The sequence below is a fragment of the Suncus etruscus genome, chromosome 9 (genome assembly GCF_024139225.1).
Source record: "Suncus etruscus isolate mSunEtr1 chromosome 9, mSunEtr1.pri.cur, whole genome shotgun sequence".
NCBI lineage: Eukaryota > Metazoa > Chordata > Mammalia > Eulipotyphla > Soricidae > Suncus > Suncus etruscus.
Window position 1 is genome coordinate 17488294 of NC_064856.1, and position 24869 is coordinate 17513162.

Genomic DNA, 24869 nt, shown 5'->3' on the forward strand with positions numbered 1-24869 from the left:
CACCACCGCCCGGCCCCTACGATCCCTTTTCAACAAAAGCATCACCCAGTGCTCCCCTGGATCCTACCCTTTTCTTGAGTGGAGGAGACACACTTGGTGATGTTCAGAGGACCATGTGATGCTGATAATCAAACCAGGAGCTCCCATATGCAAAGTATATGCTCAGCTCATTGAGCTACTCTTTGGCCCAAAATCAACTTCCTTTAAGTGAGCAAAGCTTCTGCCAGTGCACACAGGCTGCTACCACCTGTGTTCTAGCACCCCCTCTTTTGTGGGGAATCAAGGCCACTTTCTTAAGAAAGTGGGAAAAAAACAGAGGCACCCAAAAAGCTTTCCTACCAGGTGCCTCTTGGCATGGTAGACAACAGACAAAGTAGCCCCCAGGATGGCAGGATGATGCCAAGCAGGCGCCTGCAACACCTGGTCAGGAATATGTAGTTCTTGCTCTTAATAACAGTCATTAGGGGCTGGAGAGATAGCATGGAGGTAAGGAATTTGCCTTTCATGCAGGAGGTCATCGGTTCGAATCCCAGCATCCCATATGGTCCCCCATGCCTGCCAGGAGCAATTTCTGAGCGTGGAGCCAGGAATAACCCTTGAGCACTGCTGGGTGTGACCCAAAAACCACACACACACACACACACACACACACACACACACACACACAAAATAACAGTCATTAAAGGGGCAAGGCCTGCCCTGCTGTACAGAGGGTCTGAATGAATAATCTCCCTGGCTCACACTTCCTGGGACCCCAAACTGGGTGAGCCCCCCAAGACCAGCACCCCCTTCCTCTATTCCTCTAGTGCCCTTTGCCTGCCCAGCCCAGAGAGACACACACAGCCTGTCACTCACCTTCAGGGACTGTTTTGCTTTATCGGCTTTTATTCAGATGTCTTGGACCCTGTTCCCTTTAAATCAGGCTTCCTACCTTTTGCAGAATCACCCACTTATCCCACACACCCAAACAGACCACAGTTCAGAGTTAGGTCAAAGGCCACCCCCAAATTTCCAGACACTCAAGCACACAAGTAAATCTGCACCTACAGGCAGGATTGACTAGGGAATTACTTAAGTACCACTTGGGAGACACAAAAAATAAAATCTAAAAAGTAAATTTTTTATACAAAGTTTTGTCATGGTTGCATCCTCAGGGATGCTGCGCTAAGTGAAATCAACTGCCACAGACTAATAATGATATTCTACTTGCATGAGGAGGCACCTGGGTAGAACAGATCCACAGAAAATGAGGGAGGAGGTTACCAGACACAGGGACAGAGACAAAGCAGAGTTGTTTAATGAATGTAAAGCTCAGAGGCCCCCAAAGTTATTGGGCCTACCACCCTTTTTTCTTTTTTTTTTTTCTTTTTGTGGTTTTTGGGTCACACCCGGCAGTGCTCAAGGGTTATTCCTGGCTCCACGCTCAGAAATTGCTCCTGGCAGGCACGGGGGACCATATGGGACACCGGGATTTGAACTGATGACCTTCTGCATGAAAGGCAAACACCTTAGTCCATGCTATCTCTCCGACCCCCCTACCACCCTTTTTTCAGGCAAACAAAGTGACCAGTGCTCTCCATCTTTAGGCCAACAAACGCCCCCCAGTTGCATCTGAAGTTATTATCAGTACAGTGGAGGGGCAGGTTAGTCACTTTGGAAAACACTGGTACCCTGTTTCAGTTTTGTTTGTGTGTATGTGGACCACACCCAGTGATGCTTGGGGCTACTCCTGGCTCTGTGCTTGGGGTGGAGGGTGGGGTCACTCTTGATGGTGCCTGGGAGGATTTTGAATACCCAGAGATCAAACTAGGTCTCCAGAACACAAAGTGGTCCAACTTTTTGTTGTTGTTGTTTGTTTGTTTTTTAGGTCACACCCGGCAGCGTTCAGGGTTTACTCCTGGCTCTACGCTCAGAAACCACTCCTGGCAGGCTCGAGGAACCATATGGGATGCCGGGATTTGAGCCACAGTTCTTCTGTATGCAAGGCAAACGCCCTACCTCCCTGCTATCTCTCTGGCCCCAGGTGCCCCAACTTGTAAGCCTAGTTTGGGCCTAGAGTTTCCATTTTTGTAAGACGAGGAGTTGTGGAGGGCCATGATGGTGGTTGTTGGACACTCTGGATGTTAACACCACTAAGAGGGTCACTTAGAAATGATTAAAGGGACACTGCATATCTGAAATTAAACTATGAAGAACTCTGAAGATCACATTTATTTCAATAAAATAAAAACAGAAAAAAATGATTAAGGGGAGTCAGGGGAGGCCTGCTCAGAGGGCTGGAGCCCAGCCCAGGTTTGATCCCTGAGTGACCCTCGAGCACTGAGCCCCTGGGGCCAGAGAGGTGGTGCTAGAGGTAAGGTGTCTGCCTTGCAAGAGCTAGCCTAGGACTACCCTGGCATCCCAATGGTACCCCCAAGCCAGGGGCAATTTCTGGGTGCATAGCCAGGAGTAACCCTTGAGCGTCAGATGGGTGTGGCCCAAACAAAACAAAACAAAACAAAAAGAATAGCCCCCAAGCATTACTAGCTATGGCCCAACCCTCCCTCCCCCCCACACACGAAAGAATATATACCATGAGGAGAAATGGCACAGGGGAATAGCACAGCCTCAGACCCAGACACCAAGCTGCCTCCTTCCTATGAGCCCCTGGTCAAGCAGACGAGCTCCTGAATATCACCTTAAGCCCATCTGGAGATAAGACCTAATGAAGGCCCTTCTCCCCTTACCGCTCCCACACAGCTCATTACCCTCCCACGTCTGGCTCTGCTTACTCACCCCTGCCCAGCATGAGCCCCCCCCAAAGGGCTACCTCATAGTGCTAGTGTCCTAGGGTGTGTGTGCCCCAAGTTTGTTCTTTGCTTTCCCATCCTGCCTTCCCTCACATCCTGGTTCCCCAAAGCCCCAAGGTAGCTCAGGATCCTGAAAGCACCAGTTCCCTAATTTTGATCCCTGGCACCACAGGACGTCACGAGCACTACAGGGTGCATATTAGCTTTGGTGTTCCCCACAGCACTGCTGGGTGTGGGCTTGGTGGTCTCTAACTTCATTGAATTCACTTAGCCCCATACCAGGATCCTAAGACCCTGTTTATCTTTGATATAAGGATCCAAAATATGGGACTGGAGAGATAGCACAGTGCTGTTTGCCTTGCAAGCAGAAGATCCAGGACCTAAGGTGGTTGGTTCAAATCCCCGCATCCCATATAGTCCCCCATGCCTGCCAGGAGCTATTTCTGAGCAGATAACCAGGAGTAAACCCTGAGCGCCGCCGGGTGTGGCTCAAAAACCAAAAAAAAAAAAAAAAAAAAGGATCCAAAATACAACCCCATCACCTCCATGTTGCTTATGTCTTATGTCTAGATAAGACACTGCATGTGAGTCGTGGCCTTAGATCTGCTCCCCTGACCAGCCTCACAGGCCTTTGTCCCTTTATAGAAAGATGACTTGGTTGGCCCTATGTCAGGTAACATCCACACTGTTTCTGCAAAGTCAGACTGTCCAAGCTGAGAGGCCCCAGAGCTGAGTGTGGGGAACACAGCTCTGCGGAATAGCCTTCCTTGGGGGGACCTCTCTCTACTACCCCAGTACATGGGTGGGCCCTGTTAGGGTTAGGGTTAGAAATCTGAGAAACCAGGGCCAGAGCAATAGTTCAGAAGTAGGGCATTTGCCTTGCACATGGCCAACCCTGGTTCGATTCCTGGCATCCCTTATGGTCCCCTGAGCCTGCTAGGAGTGATTTCTGAATGCAGAACCAGGAGTAACCACTGAGCACTGCCAGGTGTGGCCCAAGTCCCCCTTTACCCCAAAAAAGAAGAAATTCTAGAAACCTGCTTGACCCTGAATCAGACTTACATGTGGATAGGGCCTGGAGAGGTGCATTTGGATTGGACACTTGCTGGCTCATCTTGGAGTCTTGGGTCATGGCCTGCTCTAGGGCCATAGAGGCAGCGCTTAGAACTGTGGTGGGCCTGGGGGAGCAGGCCTCATGAGCAGCACCTATTCTGGAGACAGAGAGAGGCAGGTAGAAAGGGATCTGGACTGGGGGGCAATGCAGATTGGCACTGCATTGTTTAGCTCTTCTGATTGGTGGAGGGTGCTTGGCTTGAGGTCCCCAACAAGGTTTGTCAGGGTTGTAGGGCCAGTGTCTGAGTGAGTGTAGGGCCAAATGTGCATTCGTTCTCCATGTGTGGTCTGCCATGTGGGTCCAGAATCTGTGCAAGCGCTTCTGTAACTCTCAGGATGTTCGTCAGCCCTGCGTGTATGTTTCTGTCTTTATCTCAGTATCTTGAGTCATTCATCTTCTTGGTGCATTCATGCATGTGTGTTCGTGTATTGATGTAGCCTTCAGCAGACCCCTAACCCAGACTGGGATGGGGAAATTCTGAGAGGTGAATGTTCCAGGAGGCCGGTGGGGCTGGGTTGGGATGCAGGATGCAGCACTAGTCAAGGTGGGAGCTTCAGGAAATGAGGGGGCGCGGCCTGACACTGCTCCTTACCTGGGCGAGTCATGACAGCCTTCGACTGGTGCGGCTGACCGGACAGGTTCCCGAGGCCAGGGGCAATGGGGCGGAGCTAGGCTCTGGATTAGGGTGGCACCGGACTGGGGGCCTTGCCATATGCAGGGCGGGCACACAGAAGGCAGGTCGGCTAGCTCCTCTTCCCGCAGCCTGGGGTGCCTGTCATGGAGCCCCTGGCAAGGTGAGGGCAACAAGGCAGGTAGGCATGTTTTCAGGCCTGGGGCTAGGGGCCCTGGGGGCAGCGGGCCCCCTGCGGGGCCGGGTGGAGGAGCTGAAGCGACCATGGTGGCGGGATAGCTCCCCCCTGGTGCTGCAGCACAGCGAGGCAGCCAGGCTGGCTGCTGATGCCCTTCTGGAGCGGGGCGAGGCTGCCTACCTGCGGGTCATCTCTGAGGAGCGTGAGCTGCCCTTCCTCAGTGCCCTGGACATGGAGTACATGAGCAGCCATGGACGGGGAGGCCCGGAGCTCGGCGACAGCCAAGGACCAGAGGCCTCCGGGCCTGACCGGCTCAGCTTGCTCTCAGAAGTCACTTCAGGCACTTATTTCCCCATGGCTTCCGACGTAGACCCCCCAGACCTGGACCTGGGCTGGCCCGAGGTCCCCCAAGCCACAGGCTTCAGTCCCACCCAGGCAGTGGTCCACTTTCAACGGGATAAAGCCAAGAACATCAAGGACCTTCTGCGCTTCCTCTTCAGTCAGGCCCGCACGGTAAGGGCCTCATCCAGCACCCTTCCTTTCTGGGGAGGACGAGGGGCCTGCCCAAGGCCACACAGTGCTTGCAGGCAGTATTGGGATTAGAAACTAGCTTGTAGCAGGCTACTAGTTCCTAGCGGGTAAGCATGTGCTTTTTTTTACCTTGATCATCCTTGGCACTTCAGCATCTTGTACATAAACCTAGAACAGGGGATGGGCTTTAGGGACTACATACATGCTGCTTTGTTTTGCTGCTTTTGGGCCACACCCAACTGTTGTCCTCACTCTGTTGTTGACTCCTAGTGGGCTTAGGGGACCATATGGGGTGTCAGGTGTCAGGAACAACCCTAAGTCAACTATTGATCTAGCCCTAATACATGCTGTTTGTACTACAACCATGTAGAACATGTAGTAAGTAGTAGTAGTAGTACTGAACCAGGCCCTAGCTTGTGTCTCTAGAAGACTTTGCTGGAGAGATACTAAAAGGGTAAGGCATGTGACTGAACCCAATTTGACCCCCAGGGGCCAGAGAGATAGCACAGTGGCCAGCCGATCAAGGATCTAAGGTGGTTGGTTCAAATCCCAGCGTCCCGTATGGTCCCCCCTGCCTGCCAGGAGCTATTTCTGAACAGATAGCCAGGAGTAACTCCTGAGCACCGGCAGGTGTGGCCCAAAAACAAACAAACAAAAAACAACAAAATAAAAACAATTTGACCCCCAGCACTGCATAGGGCTGGCCAGGATTAACCCCTGAGTACCAGTGGGTATGATCCAAACTATCTGCCCCCTATAAGACTTATGACCCCCATACTTGAACACCTGATCCATCTCCGTGACTTACTGAAGAGGAAACTAAGGCAGAGGGGTGCTGGGACGTACTCAGGGAGGACTTGTTTGTGGATGAACCAGCTCAGGGCTCTGGGTTCTGAAAAGGGGTCCATGCCTCTGGCCTGGGCCTAGAGAAGGGGAGGAAGTGTGGGCCTGGGCTCAGAACCCTGAGTAGAGGAGAAGAGGTTGTGGGTCCTAGGAATGTGGTACAGGGACTTGGAGAAAATAAAGCCAGGGAGAAAGTTGGGTTGTTAGTCCCTGTGCAGGAACCGGCTCAGGAAACCAATCTCTGCATCAGAGACTCTGGATGAGTCAGAGGATCCCAGGGAGGATGGAAGATCCAGGGGGTGACCTCCTTGGTCTGGGGGAACAGCCAGAGGGCTCCTGTGGAGAGATCAGAAGCCAGATACTCCCAGAGCCTCCCTGGCTCACCTGCCTGTGCCCCTGGCAGGGGAGGGCCAGGCCTGACTGGCACAGGAACAGGGTTATTAGTGAGATGGCCCCTCCACTTTGATCCCTTCCTGCCTGACCTCGCTCCCCTCTAGCTTTAGAAACTGTGCACCTGCAAGCACCTCACATCCTCAGCCTCATCACATCAGGACCTCTTACCCCGAGCTGGTTAGTGAGGGAGGCAGCAGGAAAGGCACATTTATGGAGTAGCTGCTGTGTGTAGAATGTACCCATAACTCGGAGATGGAGCTATCATTACCCTGTGTCACGCCTGAGGAAGCCGAGATTCCCAGAGGGGAAGCCATTCGCTCCAGGCCAGATATCAAGGAAGCTGCAGGTTGTAGGGGTGTCCCAGACCCAGCTCCAGAACTGAATGCTGGATCATGGTATAGTCAAGAGGTAGAGTATAGACCTTGCATGAATCACTTTGCTTGTGGGATTCCCAGGGGACTAAATTCGTAGCACCACATGGTCCCCCAAGTAATGCTGAAAGAGAACCATGGGCAAAGAGCACAAAAAAACATAGTGGGGAGGCAGATAGGGTAGTAGTAGGGTGTTTGCCTTGCATGCAGTCAAACCGGGATGGACTCAAGTATGATTCCTGGCATTCCGCATGGTGCCCTGATCCTGCCAGGAGTGATTTCTGAGCGCAGAGCCAGGAGTAACCCCTGAGTGCTGCTGGGTGTGACCCAAAAACCAAACCAAATCAAAACAAAAACAACAACATAGTCCAATGGGTTGGACATTTGCCCTGCTGCAGCCAACTGGGGTTTGATCACTGGCACACATATGATCTCCTTATGGAATTTCCATAAGGAGTGATCCCTGAACACAGAGCCAAGGATCTGAGTTGCCCTGAGCAACTCTGGGTGTGCCCCCACCATCCATCAAAAATAGACTAAACTGACCTAAGAGTTTCACTCTTCTCTGATTCCTAGACTAACAGAGCTACCCACAGCAGAGACTGTGATAGGAGGAAGAGCCTGTGGAAGGCTTGATGGCACAGGGTGGAGGTGGGAGAGAACAGCATCAATTGGAGGCAGCCCATCATGTGTCAGGGAGGCACAAGCTCTATCCTTCAGTTTAGCAGAAAGCCAGTTGGCATGGTTGGGAGGAAGGAAGTGTGGATGGAGGATACCACCCCCTACCTCTGCAGCGTCCCAGGGCTACAAAAGGCCTTGCAGAACCCAGGAACTGGCTGGCAGCACCAACTCTTGAAGAGGGAACCTCCCTTATTCTGTCTAGTATTTGTGGTGAGATCGGAGACCTGAGATGAGGCCTGGGATCTACTGCTGACTCCTCTCACCTGGCCTTAGTTTCCTCACCTGCCAAGTGGAGTTTTAGACCAGCACAGGGAGGTTTTGTGAACTGGATGATAAACATTGTCCTGGGGAGCCAAGTGATAGCACAGAGGGTAGAGCACTTGCCTTACACGCAGCCATCCTGGGTTTAATCCTGAACACCCCATATGATCCCTTGAGCTTCTCCAGGAGTGATGCCTGAAGCAGGACCAGATATGACCAGAGCACCACCAGGTATGACCCATAAACTAACACTCTGTCCTTTAGAAAAAGGCACATGATATCCAGCGGGCTGTCTCCATTTAGAGCTCAGGGTCAGGTCATCACTGAAGGCACTCTGGGTGCAAATATTCTCACGGGCTCTGACCTGAATTTCAGGCCATGGCCCCCTGCATTTATAGAGGCCACTCTAACAAGGTGGCTGAGGGCTTGATGCTTGGGGCCATCAGGGCCACACCTTCAGTGCTGGGGATCAAACTCAAGGCCTCACTCACGATGCCTCTACTCTGTCACTCGTGTTCTCCTGGGTCCAGGCCACTGCCTGGGCTTACCAGAACCCCAGATAGGACTAAGAACCCCTCTGGCGCCCCCAGGTGGTGGCCGTGGTGATGGACGTGTTCACCGACATGGACCTGCTGTGTGACCTCATGGAGGCCTCAGGCCGGCGTGGGGTCCCTGTCTACCTCCTTCTGTCACAGGAGCACCTGAGGCACTTCCTGGAGATGTGCTACAAGATGGATCTCAACGGGGGCCACCTGCCGGTCAGCATGGACCAGAGGGCAGGGACCAGGAGGGTGGAGGAATCTTCTAGGGACCTGAGGCCCTGTGGTGCTGAGGCACCTATTTCCCTCTGCATTTCTGGGTCCCAGACCTTATGGGATGGGGACAGAGCTGGAGTCTCCCTGTCCCCAGCCTCCCTCACCTCCCTCCCGTCTTGGTCTAGAACATGAGGGTGCGGAGCACGTGCGGGGACACGTACTGCAGCAAGGCCGGTCGCCGCTTCACAGGGCAGGCTCTCGAGAAGTTCATCCTCATCGACTGCGAGCAGGTGGTGGCTGGCAACTACAGGTGAGAGAGCAGGGTGGCGGGGACAGGAGCCCCGGGCCAGGCCATGGGACAGATCTGGAGGGTCAGTCTGGCCACTTTGTGTGTTTTTTTCGGTTTTGGGGCCACTGGTGACGCTCAGGGGTTATTCCTGGCATGCGCTCAGAAATCGCTCCAGGCTCTGGGGACCATATGGGATCTGGGAATAGAACCAGGTCCATCCTGGGTCAGGCGCATGCAAGGCAAACGCCCCACCGCTGTGCGATCGCTCTGGCCCCACTCTGGCCACTTTGAATTTGCCTTTTCATCTTTCCTTCGGCAGGGACTGGGCAGCCATCAAGTCACCAAGTACAGGGTGCTGGGTTTCGGGACAATGTGGAGAGCAAGAGCCCCCTAGGCTGGGGTGGGGGAAACTCTATGGAAAGATGAATGTCCTTAACCTAAGAAGTAACAGTTACACATCAGAATGGTGGAAGTGGAGGGACTCTCATCCCTGCACCATTCTGCAGATGGGAAAGTGGAGGAGCCGAGAGGGGAAAAGCCACAGGCCCAAGTCCCCCCGCAGCGCGAGGCCTAACCCAAGGAACTCCGGGCCTGCCCGCCCCCTAGCGCCCCCGTGTGGCGGACCGGAGCCCGTGTCCTGGCAGACTCCAGGGCCCTGACCTGTCTGCCCTCACCCGACCCTCTGCCCAGCTTCACCTGGCTCTGCAGCCAGGCGCACACCAGCATGATGCTGCAGCTGCGGGGCCGCATCGTGGAAGACTTCGACCGCGAGTTCCGCTGTCTGTATGCTGAATCACGGCCCGTGGAGGGCTTCTGCGGCGGGGAGGACCCCCTAGTCCCCCCTGCGCCGTGCCCTCCGCCCGTGGCGCACCCCTTCGGACCTGGCATCCCTAGCCCCACGTCGCCGTCCTCGTCGCCATCCAGTACCAGCCTCAGCAGCATCAAACGCTCCCCGCTCATGGGCCGCTCCTCCTACCTGGCTCTCCCAGGAGGTGGCGGCTGCAGTGACGGGGGCCCTGGTTCCTCGGCTCGGGGTTCTGCTCGCCGAGAGGCCAGTGGCCAGCCCTCCCTGCAGCGACAGCTGTCCGACCCCCCAGGGCCCTACCGACCGAACCTGAGCAAACTAGGGGCATCCCCCTGGTCACAATCCTCCCCGGCCCTCAACCACAGTGGTGCCAGCCCCGTGAGCCTGGCTGTCGGGGCACCTCTGCTCCCTCGCCCTCGACCCCTCCTCCCCTTCTCCCGGGGTGTTCTGTCCCGGCTTCCCGAAAACGGAATGCCAGGGAGCCAGGGCCCTAGCCCTCCTCGAAGCCGCTGGGTTCCTGGTCCAGCCCTGGAGACAGTGGATGAGAAGAAGTGTGTCAGCCAAAGCCACAGCCAGCTTGATCTCCTTGTGCCCTTTCCCAGAGCCCAAGAGGCAGGAAGCCCTGAGTCTGGGGTTTCCTCGAACCTGGGGAACAGGCCTGGTGAACAGGCCCCGGAGGAGAGGAGGGGGTGCCCCGTGCAGAGGTACAGTCATCTGGACCTACTGCCCCAGGCCCAGGGTGCTGGGGTGGGTCCGGAATCAGGTTCCTCCAGAGCTGGAGAGCAGAGCCCTGAGAAGAGGCTGTCCCCAAACCACAGCCACAGCCACCTGGATCTTCTGGCACAGTACCCCAAGGTTACAGTCTCCAGAATACCCCCTGAAGTCCACAACTCTTCTACCAGGGCTGGCAAGCAGGGCCCAGATGAGCGCCGGCAGACGCTGGGCCATAGCCAACTGGACCTAATCACCAAGTTTGGCCCTTTCCGGGGCGAGGGCCCAGGGCCCAACACTCTCCCCAGGCCCAGTCCCTTGCACCAAGCTGGAGCAGGCTCCGCGGAGGAAAAGCGGATGACACTGGGCCACAGCAAGCTGGACCTGATCACCAAATATCACCAGTTACCGAGTGCCAGGCTAGGGCCTGAGCCCAGCATCCCCAAGGGCCCCCCAGGGGGTCATCACAATGGCAGCAGTAACGGCCTGTATGGGGACGAGAAGCGGTTGACCTTGGGCCACAGCAAGCTGGACCTCATCACCAAGTACAACAAGTCCAAGTTCAAACTGCTCCGAAGTCGGTTTGAGTCCTAACCTTGTTCCCAACAAGGTGAGGTCTTCTCCCTTTGTGGCGACACTTGGCTTGCTCCAGTGGGGAGAGGCCGTTCCAAAGCCCACTATAGACTCTGCCTCAGCTCAGGCTTCTTGCATGCATGTGTGTGCACATGCAATCTCTGTGCTGGAATTTTGCCACTTTACCGTTTCCTTCTGATTCTTTGGTTTGTTTTGTGCTTGGCCACATCTAGTGATGCTCAGGACTTACTTCTTGCTCTGGAATAATGAATCACTCCTGGAAGTGCTCAGGAGACCATGATAGATGCTAGGACCATGGGATACTAGGGGTTGAACCTCAGTTGGCTGTATTCAAGGCAAGCATCCTACACCCTATACTATCATTCTGGCCCCGTCTTTCTGATGTTTCATCCTCAAAACATCTATATAGTAGGCTGGAGGAGGAACATCATCCTAGGGACAGATATTCTTTTTTTGGGGGGTGCACACCTGGTGACACTCAGGGGTTACTCCTGGCTATGCACCCAGAAATCGCTCCTGGCTCAGGGGACATTATGGGATGCCAGGGAATTGAACCACGGTCCGTCCTAGGTTAGCGTGTGCAAGGCAAATGCCCTACTGCTTGTACCACCACTCCGACCCCAGGGACAGATATTCTATCTCCTCTTTGTGGAGTAATGCTGGGGATGGAATTCAGAGCCTTTCCCATGCAAAGGTAAAGTGCTCTACTATTGAGCAACACCATGGATCTTCACTTTACTCTTTCATAAAGCCAAGGTTAAGGGGCAGGGGAAACAGAACACCAGACAGGGTGACTGACATTTTGTATGCAGCCAACCCGAGTTCAATTCCCTTCATCCCGTATGATTCCCCAAGCCCCTTGATGTGCAATGATCCTTGAGTGCAGAGCCAAGAGAAGCGCTAGGCACTACTGGATGTGGGAGGGGGCTGTTTCGAAATCCACTACAGACTCTGCCTCAGCTCAGGCTGAGCAAAAAACAAAAGCAAAAAAGAACAACAGAAATCTGTATGTGGACTTGGAGCAATAGGACAGTGGGTAGGGAGGCGCTTGCTTAGCATGAAGCCAACCCAGGTTTAACCCATGAATCCCATATGATCCCTCAGCACTGCCAGTGAATCTGAATGCAGAACTAGGGACAGAGTTGGGTATAACACCAAAACAAACCAAAATATAATAAAGCCAAGGCCCAGGAAGCTCAGAGGACTGACTGGTGTGGAATGAGGGCCAACATTAAGGAGCATGGCTGGAGCAATAGTACAACAGGCAGGGCATTTTCCTTGCATGCAGCTGACCTGGGTTTGATACCTGGCACCCCTCATGGTCACCTGAACCAGAAGGGATCCATGAGCACAGAGCCAGGATGAAACCCCGAGCCCATCAAGTGTGGCACAAAACAAAGTTAAGGAGCAGTGAAGCAGCTCACACCATCTCCCTGTTTCATGAGGCTATTTTTTGCAATGACATGATGCCCATACCCAATGTCAAGTGTCCCCAGGGTCACATATTTCCATGCACACATTATAAGATCCCACAGATGCCTGCTCAAAATTCACTATGCACCAGTACGATCCACACCCATCAATGGCCCCTGCTCCCCACAGATAAATGGAAACTCAGAATCCTAGAGATGGTGCTCACTAACATTTGGCCAAATGATGGACCCACCACACCCCAGCAGCTCTCAGGACCCAGACAGACAGACCTGGAACTACAAACATTGATCTGTCTTCACCCAGTGTCCCAGCCCTGTACAGGATAGGCTGAGTTGAAGTCAGCGTGGCAACCCTGGAGGCCGGCAAGACTGAACAAGCGAGAAGGGTGGGTTGGAACCCAGGACAAAAATTGGGGGAATGGAGTAGAGAAGAAGTTTCTTAGAGGAGGCCTTGAATCAGACGTTGAAGGATGGAGAGGATTTGGAGAGAGAGAAGGGGAAAAGAGGAGGCTCTAGGAGAGAGGATAAAGTTTTGGGTGAAGCCAGAGCAATAGCACAGTGGGTAGGGCGTTTGCCTTGCACAAGGCCGACTGGGGGTTTGATCCCCGGCATCCCATATAGTCTCTTAAGCCTGTCAGGTGAGATTTCTGTGTGTAGAGTCAGGAATAACCCCTGAGCGTGCCAGTGTGGCCCAAAAACAAACAAAAAAGTCTCAGGTCAAATGATGAATAGAGGAGGTGGACACCCCCCCCCCCCCAATTTGGCTGTGTATCCTTAGAATCACAGGCTCTGACATGTTAGGGTGCTTTTCGAGTTCCCCTGGGACAAATTAATAAAGGCCACATTGTTATGACTCATTAACAGCCTGGTTTCTCCAGAAGGAGGGAGGGGGCTTTGGGGGCAGGGGAAGAGCAGAGTTGGGAATGAACCTGAGGTGGGGGAGGTAGAGTGTTCTCAGTCCCCTGCCCACACTGTGAGGGTTCTTGGACTGCGAGGGTTCTCGGTCCCCAGGGGTCTTTGCAGATCTAACAGAACACGGGACACAGTTCATCCCATCAGAAGACCCGGTCCCTGGACTGCCACCATCTGTCCGGGGATCACACAAGTGACCCCAGAAGGAGTGAGCGGGCACCTGCGAAAGTTCTTAGGTGGGCGCCGGCCAGTCCTCACCCTTGGCCACTCTGGATCCTCAACGTTCCGTTCAGTGGGTCTTCTCCACCCAGGGTCCTCGATGCCTGCCCTCGGACCCCCAGCAGTGGGTGGGCTTCTGAGCAAAAGCCGACTTCGGCCCACAATCTCCCTCTTTGTCCTTCCACTCTCCCCTGGGCCCGGGAGGGCTCCATCTGTCCGCACACAGAACCCCAAGGCTTGGGGCCGGGCGGTGGCGCTAAAGGTAAGGTGCCTGCCTTACCTGCGCTAGCCTAGGACGGACCGCGGTTCGATCCCCCGGCGTCCCATATGGTCCCCCAAGCCAGGAGCGACTTCTGAGCGCATAGCCAGGAGTAACCCCTGAGCGTCACCGGGTGTGGCCCAAAAACCAAAAAAAAAAAAAAAAAAAAAAAAAAAAAAGAACCCCAAGGCTTTCCATCGCAGCTTCCAGTAGCAGCTGCCTCTTGAGGGGAAACAGCCCTGGCTCGCCTTTAGCTCCCGCCACACGTCCAACCAGACCCAGATCTCGGGCCACAGGCGCTCTGGGGCGCTGCACTCAGGCCAGGTGCAAGAAGGGCGGGACTGAAGGGGCGTGAGGGGACAAAGGGCTGGCGGACCGGCGGCGGCCATTGTGGGCAGTCGAGTCTCCCCGGGCCTGAGGCTAGAGAGGCCCCCCCCCCGGGCGCTCTGCCCCGCCCTCCCTGGGCGGAGACTTCCGGGACGGAGGCGGAAACGGAAGCGGAGACGAAAGGCGCCGGCGCCGGAGACGGGCCTGGGTGCAGTCGCTGCCGCCGCCGCCGCCGCGTGTGAGGCTCCGCGTACCTGGAGGGACGGTGTGACCGAGACTGCAAGGTGAGTTCCGGGCCGCGCGCGCCTGTGTGTGAGCGTGCGATGAGGATCGGGGCGCGCGGAGGGCGGCTGGGGGTCCCGGGTGGGCGGGGCCGCGGCGTCCGTGGCCGAGACGGGCTCCGGCGGCCTGAAGCTCCGCTCGTCCTCTCGTCCCTCGCCCTCCCGCCTCGCAGCCCCCAGCCCCATGGCGGTCCGAGCGTCGTTCGAGAACAACTGCGAGGTCGGCTGCTTCGCCAAGCTCACCAACACCTACTGCCTGGTGGCCATCGGAGGCTCGGAGAACTTCTACAGGTGCGGCGGCGCCCCCCGAGGAGGGCAGGTCACGGGGGGTGCCCCGCCGCAGACCGGGGCCACTCGCGCGGTCCCGGGCCTCAGAGCAGCCCCCCTGTCCCCGCAGCGTGTTCGAGGGCGAGCTCTCCGACACCATCCCCGTGGTGCACGCGTCCATCGCCGGCTGCCGAATCATCGGGCGCATGTGTGTGGGTAAGAGGGCCGAGCGACGCGGGGGTCTCCTAGCGCCCAGCGTCTCGCCGCGGGTCCCCCCCCTTCAACCTATAGCCTCCCCCCCTTCCACCACCCCTACCCCACCTCCCGCTGCTGGCGGATCTCCCAGGGCTGGACCGGACCTCGCAGAAGTGTCAACAGATGAAGTGGGTGTGCGTGTGTGGGTGCCTCTGGCAAGACTCTTGGGGGGTGAAAAATATTCGGGTTCGGTGCATTCCCTTCGACCCCCCTCTCCTCCCCACCCGGTTTCCTCTGAAAAGCTGAGATCCTGAAAGTTGAGCAAACTCCATATGTGACCTCCGTGAATGACTCACCAGGCTCCACGCCCAGTGTCAAACAAGACCTTGGGAAGTTGGTTCCTGTTTCCTAGCTTCTGTTTCTGCCTCCTAAAAAGATGACAAGATTCTGGATCTTTGTGGCCATCCTAAGTTCCCCTGGCTTCTTTGCCATGTTCCTTTCTGTCTCTCACGTTCTCCCAGCACTGGGGTGAGTGTGTTTGAGGCCGGATCTTTCACTTATGCTATTCTGCTATTTTCCTTTTTAAATCTTTTTGGGGTCATGTCAGAACTTATTTTCTCATTTTTTCATTTTTTTGGCTTTTGGACCACACCTGTTGATGATCAGTGCTTATTCCTGACTGCACTCAGGTCACTCCTGATGGTGGTAAGGAACCTTACGGGATGTCCATGATTGAACCTGGATGGTCCACATGCAAGGCAGATGCCCTACTCCCTACTCACTGTATTAGTTTCTGGCCCCAGTTTCTTTATTTTTACCTAAAACCTGGGTGACCTTGCCTTAATTATTTTGAGAAACTTCTATTCTTGACATTTAAAAAAAATGGTGCGTGTGTGTGTGTGTGTGTGTGTGTGTGTGTGTGTGAGAGAGAGAGAGAGAGAGACAGACAGACAGACAGACAGACAGAAACAGAAAATAGAAGAGATTAACTTATTGTTGGGAGGGTTTGTGGTTGTGTTCTACTCTGAAATTGTCCTCACCCCCACTTGAGATACAGGAATTTTTTTTTTTTTTGAGCCACACCCGGTGATGCTTAGGGGTTACTCCTGGCTGTCTGTTCAGAAATAGCTCCTGGCAGGCACAGGGGACCATATGGGACACCGGGATTCGAACCAACCACCTTTGGTCCTGGATTGGCTGCTTGCAAGGCAAACCCCGCTGTTCTCTCTCCGGGCCGAGATACAGGAATTTTTTTTAACTTGATTGATTGGTTGTTTGGTTTCTGGGCCACACCTAGCAGGGATGCTCAGGGATGACTCCTGGCTCTGCACTCAGAAATCACCCCTGGCAGGCTGAGAGGCATCGTATGGGTTACTGGGAATCGAACTGGATCCCTCCTGGTCGGCCACATGCAAGGCAAATGCCCCACCGCTGTGCTATCTCTCTGGCCCCCTAGATACAGGATTCTTTATGAGGCTTCCTTCTCTCTTTTTTCTCATATTTTCTAATAAAACTATTTGCTTAAATTAATTTTTTTTTAATTTTTTTTGTTTGTTTTTGTTTTTTGGGCCACAGCTGGCTGCGTTCAGGGGTTACTCCTGGCTATCTGCTCAGAAATTGCTCCTGGCAGGCATGGGAGACCATATGGGATGCTGGAATTTGAACTACCTTTGGTCCTGGGTCGGCCGCTTGCAAGGCAAACACCCTACTGCTGTACTATCTGGCCCCAATTTTTTTATTTTTATTTTATTTTATTTTTTGTTTTTTTTGTTTTTTGTTTTTTGGGCCACACCCATTTGACACTCAGGGGTTACTCCTGGCTATGTGCTCAGAAATCGCCCCTGGCTTGGGGGGACCATATGGGACGCCGGGGGGATCGAACCACGGTCCTTCCTTGGCTAGCGCTTGCAAGGCAGACACCTTACCTCCAGCGCCACCTACCCGGCCCCACAATTTTTTTATTTTTTACAAAAACACCCACTTTACTCTGAAAAATAAAGAATGGGGACTCTACCATTCATTGATCGTAACGTTCTGTTGAATGTTTTCTTATTTGGACAAACAGTCTGATATCTTAGGATTTAAAGCAACATCTGGCACAATAGGGGAGAAGTAGTTTGCTTCTTACATGTACACAAACACACCCTTTATTTTATTTTATTTTATTTTTGGTTTTTGGGTCACACCCGGCAATGCTCAGGGGTCACTCCTGGCTCTATGCTCAGAAATCGCTCCTGGCAGGCTCAGGGGACCATAGGATGCCAGGATTCGAATCTCTGTCCTTAGTTAGGCATGCAAGGCAAACACCTTACCTCCATGCTATCTCTCCGGCCCCACCCTTTATATTTTTATTGGGTATTTGAGAATTTGTCTGGTGGTTCTTAGGGCTTATTTCTGGCTCTGTGCTCAAGGATCACTGTTGATTGACTCAAGGGAACAAATGGAATGCCAGATATTGAACTGGGTCTACCACATGGAAGTCATGTGCCTTACCTACTGTACTCTCTCTAGCCTCTCCTATTTCCTTCCACCTTTTTTTTTTTAAATTAACAGATGAAAATTTTTTTGAGTTTGGGAGTTCTGAGATAACCAGAAGATTAGCCATTGTTATAATATGAGTTGGAGACACTACAGATTCAATCCCAAGTGTCCTATAAGTCCCCTGAGCCCTACCAGGAATGATTGAGCACAGACCCAAGAGTAATCCTAGTGACTCCTCCTCCCCTCCCCCCAAAAAACCAACTTAAAACAATTCAATATGATCAGTTAATTTTTTGTTTATTTTTGGGTCACACCCCTTAAAGCCAAGAATAAGCTTTGCTCAAGATTTACTCCTGGCTGTCTTGGAGAGACCATATGGAGTGCTTAGGATCAAATTCAGGTTGATAGGTGCATGACAAGTGCCTACCCATTGTACTATTGCTCTGACTCACTGTCATGATATTTTTTAAACAAGATAGTTTTATTGAAACTTATTTAGAATGACATGAGGGGAGAGAGCAAAGTATGTGCTGGAGAGAGACCAGGCTTCTCTAGAGTGGAAATAAGAAATCAAAGAAACACAGACAAGCAAGTTAGATATGTTTTCAAGGGAGAATGAGCAAGCCCCACTGCCGTAAATCTTTATTATTATATACTGTATTTATAAAAGTTAACAGGGTGCTGCCTATCCAGTCTTGATAGTGGGCAGTACATTTTCAGTTTATTCTGTTACAATGTTAATTACGTTTTTTGGTGAACACATTTTATTGGCTATATTTAATACCCAGGGAAAAATGGTTATATTGCAAGATATGTGAATATTTACTGTAGCAGATTATGCCAGGTAATTTTCTGAAGAGTTTAACCAGTTTACTGTTAAGAATACATGAAAGGGGGGCCGGGTAGGTGGCGCTGGAGGTAAGGTGTCTGCCTTGCAAGCGCTAGCCAAGGAAGGACCGCGGTTCGATCCCCCGGCGTCCCATATGGTCCCCCCAAGCCAGGGGCGATTTCTGAGCACATAGCCAGGAGTAACCCCTGAGCGTCAAACGGGTGTGGCCCAAAAACCAAAAAAAAAAAAAAAAAAAAAAAAAGAATACATGAAAGGGGAGCTGGAGAGATAGAACAGTGGCTAAGGTGCTTGGCCTACATGGAGCTGACTCAGGTTTTGTCCCTGGCACTACATATGATCCTTTGATTATCTCCAGGAATGATTTTTGAGCCCAGAGCTAGTAGTAAACCCTGATCATTGCTGGGTGTGACCCTTTCCATTCCCAAAAAACACGAGAGTCAGAGAGCTAGTTCTACAGGCTGAGCACATGCTTTACATGTAGAAAATTCACATTTGATTCCTGTCACTACATGTCCCTGGAACACTGCTGGGTGTGGCCCAGAAGAATGAGAATTTTAATTGCTTCCTCTGTCTTTCCCAACACTTGGCATGGACGACCTTTTAATGGATAGCTTCCAATTGACCAAAATTGATAATGTGGAGAGAGTGAGTGAGTGAGGGAGCAAGCAAAAGGGGGAGAGGAGAGAAAAAAAGAAAAAGACTTGAAAAAAAAAGAAACAATTAGAATTGAACCCAGGGCTCCTTGCATGCAAAGCAAGTACTTCACCTTCTAACCCTCTTCTTAGCCTTGTTAGCTTAATTTTTAAGTATATTATTTATTTTTGGTTTTTGGGCCACACCCGTCACACTCAGGGGTTACTCCTGGCCATGCGCTCAGAAATCACTCCTGGCTTGGGGGACCATATGGGATGCCAGGGGATCAAACCGTGGGCAAGGCAAACGCCTTACGGCTTCCGCCACTGCTCTGGCCCCTCTAAATACATTTTTTAATTATAATGCCAGAGCATTTCCTACTAGTTCTACTCTGATCTGATTGATAATGCCAAAGTGAGGGATATGTTGAAATTTCCAGTGGGTGTTGCAGATTGGTGAGTTGGACAACTGGGATCTGCACTTCAAGTTTTCTGGGACTGGATTATATCCCTAGCCCCCACTGCTTACCAGACATCTTATGTATTCATGACGCATCTTAGGTCTCCCTAATTTGTGTTTTTCCAGGGAATAGACATGGTCTGCTTGTACCCAACAACACAACTGACCAGGAATTGCAGCACATTCGCAACTGCCTCCCAGATTCAGTGCAGATCCGGCGTGTAGAGGAGCGTCTTTCAGCTTTGGGCAATGTCACCACCTGCAATGACTATGTGGCGCTAGTCCATCCAGATTTGGACAGGGTGAGCTAAGCTAGTTTGACCCCAGAGTCACAGGATCAATCTAATCAGTGATCAACTATTGTTCTTGCCTATCTGAATGGACTTGAGTGTCTCATGTGACTTCTCTATACCTACCGAGTTCTCACATTTCAGGGACACATTGTGAAATAGTGATAGGAAAGATTTAACATGGTACGGTCAGTGTCAGAAACTAGGGAAGCTATTGATCATCAGATTTGAGATTGGCTTTCCTTATCCTATAGCCAGGGGCTGGAAAGATGATCGACTCTTAAATGTGGGTCAGAGGGAAGAGGCTCATATGAAGGGTTTTCCAGGTGATGCTTGGAGTCAGCCTTCATAGCTGGCCTTTACTTTGCTTCAAGCTGGATCCCCATCTTTTTCTATGTCGGCTTTCATACTCATCTATATATCATACAGTGAGGGATTCAGGGAGCCTGGCCTGGTGGTTCTGGATGTGGAGGGTCCCTCCTAGTTCTTAAACCTGAGCACATTGCCTGTGCCTAATAGGAGACAGAAGAAATCCTGGCTGATGTGCTCAAGGTGGAAGTCTTCAGACAGACAGTGGCTGACCAGGTGCTAGTAGGGAGCTACTGCGTTTTCAGCAACCAGGGAGGCCTGGTCCATCCCAAAACTTCAATTGAAGATCAGGATGAGCTTTCTTCTCTTCTCCAGGTGCCACTGGTGGTAAGTATTCCTGCTGTTTTCTTATCTGTCTCCTACAGAAGCACAGCACTGTGTCTGCAATTTAGGAATCCCAGCTGTTAACTACTACAGTATGGGACTGGGATTTTGGGTTACAAAGCAGAGTGGGGAGGCTCCTCTTTCAGAGCTGATCTGTGATGAGCCCTTCCATTGGCAGGCAGGCACTGTGAACAGAGGCAGTGAAGTGATTGCTGCTGGGATGGTGGTGAATGACTGGTGTGCCTTCTGTGGCTTGGACACAACCAGCACAGAGCTGTCGGTGGTGGAAAGCGTCTTCAAGCTGAATGAAGCCCAACCCAGCACCATTGCTACCAGCATGCGGGATTCTCTTATTGACAGGTATCTTACCTCTCTTCTGCGTATAGAGGGCCGGGGATAGACATACAGCATTAGAATGGGCACCACAGCGTACATGCTGGTAGGTTCTCACCAGAAGGCCTTACTTGAGCTTCTGTTTACTCATCTCTGTCTTTGAAATTCACATCAGTATCCTCTCAGCATAGCTCCCCTCTAATCTGTCTTTTGGGAAGTTGATGGGAAATTGAGGTTTGTGGACACAATAGTGGTAATAAGGGGCAATTCCTAGCTCTGTGCTCAGATACTGCTTTTGGCAGTATTGGAGGACCATGTGGTTCTAGTATTACACCTGGATCTTTCAGAGGCAAAATGAATAAAATCCCCCATGTAATTTCCTGAGTCTAGAGTTAGGAGTAAGTCTTGAGCAATGTTGGGTATGACCCCAAAACAAAAATAAAACAAAGCAGCTCCCCAAAATATAAAACAGGATTTCCTGATCTTCCGGAAGGGGGGTGGGTTTTGTATGAAGTTTTAGTTATGGGCTAGAGAAGACTCTTGAGTTGAGCACATGTGCAGCATAGGAGTGTGGAATTTTTAAAAAAAGTTTTTGAGTTTTGGGCCACACCCAATGATGCTCAGGAGTTACTCTTGACTGTGTGCTCAAAAATAACTTGTTCTTGGCGCGTGTGTGCGTGAGTGCATGCGTGTGTGCGTGAGTGCGTGTGTGTGTGTGTGTGTGTGTGTGTGTGTGTGTGTGTGTGTGTGTATGTGTGTTTCCCAGGGTGAGAGAAAGAAGAGAAGAGAAGAGAGACTTAAGAGAGACTTGGCAGTGTTCTATAGCCATGCCATTCTGGAAATTGAACCCAGGCCACCAGTGTGCAAAGCATGTACTCAGAATTATTATTTTCTGAGTACAAAAAATTATTTTCTCAGTTCTCTTTTGTGTTTTTTAAAGTGGGTTCTTAGAGACTGGAGCCATACATTGCATGCAGATGACCTGGGTTCCATCTCAGACACCCCTTATGCCTTATAGTTTCCCAGGATTGAAACCTATGCTCAGAACCAGTAGTAAGCCCTGAGTACTGCTGGGTTTGGCCCAAAATCAAAAAAAAAAAAAAAAAGAAAAAAGAAAAAGAAAGAAAAGTGGGTTCTTAGATTCTATCTCCAGAGATTCTGGAATATAAAACTCAAGAATCTCTTTTGGAAGAGAAACAGATACTGGTCTTCCGCATTAAGGACCCTTTTTAAGACATGTGGGATACTGGGGATTGAACCCATGTTGGCCATGCAAGATAAGCAGCCTATCCTCTGTATTATTGCTCCAACCTGTGGTCTTCTTGGAAAAAATGGGTCTAGAACTGGTTCATGTGGAAAATAAAACAGGCCAAACTTCCAAGTGAAAAGAGAGGGGTCCTGGAGCTTTCATCCTCGTGGTTGATGTGCCCTCCAAAAACCAACGACCTTCATTAAGATCTCAATCCACAATTGGGCTGGGCAGAGTAGAGAGTGCAGACAAGATTTAACCAGCTATTTCCCCCTATTATTTTTTAACTGCCATTTACATGTAGAAAGAGAGGGGTCAAGAAGCCAGAGAAGTTCTTTGTTTTGGATAAAACAAGTTGTAATCCTACGGTAGGGCATCCCCTGAGCCTTCCAGAAGTGACTTGTGAGGGCAGGGCCAGAAGTGCCACCATATGTGGTCTCAAAAACACCTCCTCCTCCCAAAAAAATAAGCTGTAATTCAACACCAACTTTAAGGACTAGAAATCCTCTAAAGAAGATATTCAAGTCTCCAATTTCCCTTCATATTCCTATAGTCATTTTTCATTCACCTGATACTTACCTTAGAGACGAGGCTTTGTCATTTAAGTGGGGTAACCAGATAAGTTAGTTCAACATTATGTCTCTAGATTTTACATATTATGTCAGGAGAGAAGATGGCCACACACATAAAAAAGTTGTTTTCGGTTGCTGATTTTTTTTTTTTTTTGCTTGCTTGGACTCAGTCCTGGCAGGTTTGGAGTAGGAATACGAGGGATTAAACCTGTGTCAGCCATGTGCAAGGCAAACACCCTAACCCTGTAATATCCTTCTAATTCTCACATATTATCTCCCACCCCTTTTATAATTCTAAAGCTGTGTTCAAAGGAGAAAATCAGAGTGACTTGGCTTAATTTGTGTGGGAATATCCAGTTGATTCTTAATATCTTCACCACCTGAGTTCCACCAGTTTCAGAGAAGTCATTATTTAGTCTAGGAACCAGGAAGGTAGGTGCTTGCCTTGCATATAGCTGATGGGTGCTTGATCCCCAGCACCCTGTATGATTCCTGGAGCCCTACCAGGAGGGATCTCTGAGCTTGAGTTCACAGCTAGGAATAAGCCCTGGGCACAGCTGGGTGTGTGGTCCAAAATAATCAAAGGTTTTTAGTCTGGGCTTCTGTAAATGAGTGGGTGTTTGTATATGTAGATGTGAAATCTCTTTAGAGTTGGGAAGTATGGAATATGTGAAGAAAAAAAAGGAATTATCTCCAGGGTTGAGAGTACTCTGAAATATGTACCGTATTTTCCGGCATATAAGACGACTTTTGAAACAAACAAAAAAAAAGTCAACCGAAAATTGGGGGTCGTCTTATACGCCAAGTAATCTTGAAAAATGTTTCAATATGGGCCCGGAGAGATAGCACAGCTGCGTTTGCCTTGCAAGCAGCCGATCCAGGACCAAAGGTGGTTGGTTTGAATCCCGGTGTCCCATATGGCCCCCTGTGCCTGCCAGGAGCTATTTCTGAGCAGACAGCCAGGAGTAACCCCTGAGCATCGCCGGGTGTGGCCCAAAAACCAAAAAAAAAAAAAAAAAAGTTTCAATATGCCGCTAAACGAAACTTGTCTGAATGTTGCCACAAAACGAATTTTCCAACTCGATCCTGCACCAATCACTGCAAGGCTGCTGGGACCGCCTCTCTAATTCAGCCAATCCAAGCAGGCTTTTGATGCATGCAAATTAGACGATGTTCTGGACCCAAGCCTACACTGTAAAAAGCCTGCTCAGATTGGCCAGAGTCAGAGAGGAAGTTTATTACAGTAGAACCTTTGAACCTTTGCTTGTTGTGATTGGCTCACTGTGGTACATACAGTTGCAGCACAGGAATGTTCTGTCCAATACAGCGAATATAGGCCTAAACTTATGTTTTAACTGCAAAATTAGGGGGTCGTCTTATACGCCCATTTGTCTTATACGTCGGCAAATACACCAGGTTTTTTTTTGGGAGGGGCGAGGGTCACACCCGGCAGTGCTCGGGGTACTTGTGGCTCTACTCTCAGAAATCGCTCCTGGCAGGCTTGGGGGACCACATGGGATGCTGGGATTCGAAACACTGTCCTGCAAGCAAGGCAAATGCCCTACCTCCACACTATTTCTCTGGTCCCCTTAGAACCAGTTTTTTAAATACTTAAGTTAATAAGCCAGTGGAGTTTGGTTTTGGTTTTTACTGCCACACCACATTGTGTTTAGCAGCTACTCTGGTTTTTTTGCTGGAGTGCACACCTAAGTGCCACCGTTCATGCATTTGGGCAATCTTCCTCCCTGCTTAGGAGTTAAATCTGAAACCACTGATTGTGATGTGAAACTGCATTCTGCAAGGGGTGGGTGGAAAAAAAAGGCCCAGGAGGTAAGGGTGGAGCTGGGCTCCTTGACTGTAACGTGGGAAAACACCTACTGATTATGCTTTTTTTCTCTTTCCTTTTAGCCTCACTTGAGTCACCTCCCTGGCCTCCCTGGGCTTCCGGCTCTGGACTTTGACTTGCTTTCCACACCCTACCCAGTTTGTACTGAATGTTAGCAGGAAAGTGGCAGTCACTGGACTGAGTGGCTGGAGACCCAGCCCTTATTCATCCAATTGCATCACCTGACTACATAATTGCTGCAAAAAAATCTGCCACTTGTATTCACAGTCAGCAGTTTGTGCTGATTGCTCTTGCTGAGGGGCCTGCTGTCCTGTGCCACTTCATTAAAGAGCAGCTGCCTCTAGCCATTCTGGATGTGTATGTGTTGTTTGGAGGACTCAGTGTGACCCAGCACACTCCCTCCCCCTTTCCAGTTGTTCTAGGCAGTGATGGCTAACCTTTTTGAGCCCGAGTGCCCAAACTGCCGCACAATGCCTGGTCCTCCCAAAGGCCAGTCCCGGCTCTGTTGCCAGGTGAGCTGCAAAGCAGACACCGGCACACTCGCCTCCCGCCGCACGGCATATCTTAATCACGGACCCCTTCCCGAGTTCTAGCTGCAAGGCCTTCTCGTGCCACAGGTTCGCC

The 24869-nt window shown here is 51.3% G+C and overlaps 2 protein-coding genes across 2 annotated transcripts; both read left to right on the forward strand.

The window, feature by feature from the left end:
• Positions 1 to 4721: 4721 nt before the first annotated feature.
• Positions 4722 to 10946, forward strand: FAM83C (family with sequence similarity 83 member C). The gene is made up of 4 exons (XM_049780528.1): positions 4722 to 5225; positions 8383 to 8550; positions 8733 to 8857; positions 9527 to 10946. The coding sequence occupies exons 1-4, from the start codon at positions 4722 to 4724 to the stop codon at positions 10944 to 10946; spliced, it is 2217 nt and encodes a 738-aa protein (XP_049636485.1).
• Positions 10947 to 14555: 3609 nt separating this feature from the next.
• EIF6 (eukaryotic translation initiation factor 6) lies at positions 14556 to 24592 on the forward strand. Its single transcript, XM_049779356.1, has 6 exons — positions 14556 to 14668; positions 14775 to 14860; positions 19389 to 19564; positions 20072 to 20248; positions 20424 to 20605; positions 24308 to 24592. The coding sequence occupies exons 1-6, from the start codon at positions 14562 to 14564 to the stop codon at positions 24315 to 24317; spliced, it is 738 nt and encodes a 245-aa protein (XP_049635313.1). The 5' UTR covers positions 14556 to 14561; the 3' UTR covers positions 24318 to 24592.
• The last annotated feature ends 277 nt before the right edge of the window (positions 24593 to 24869 follow it).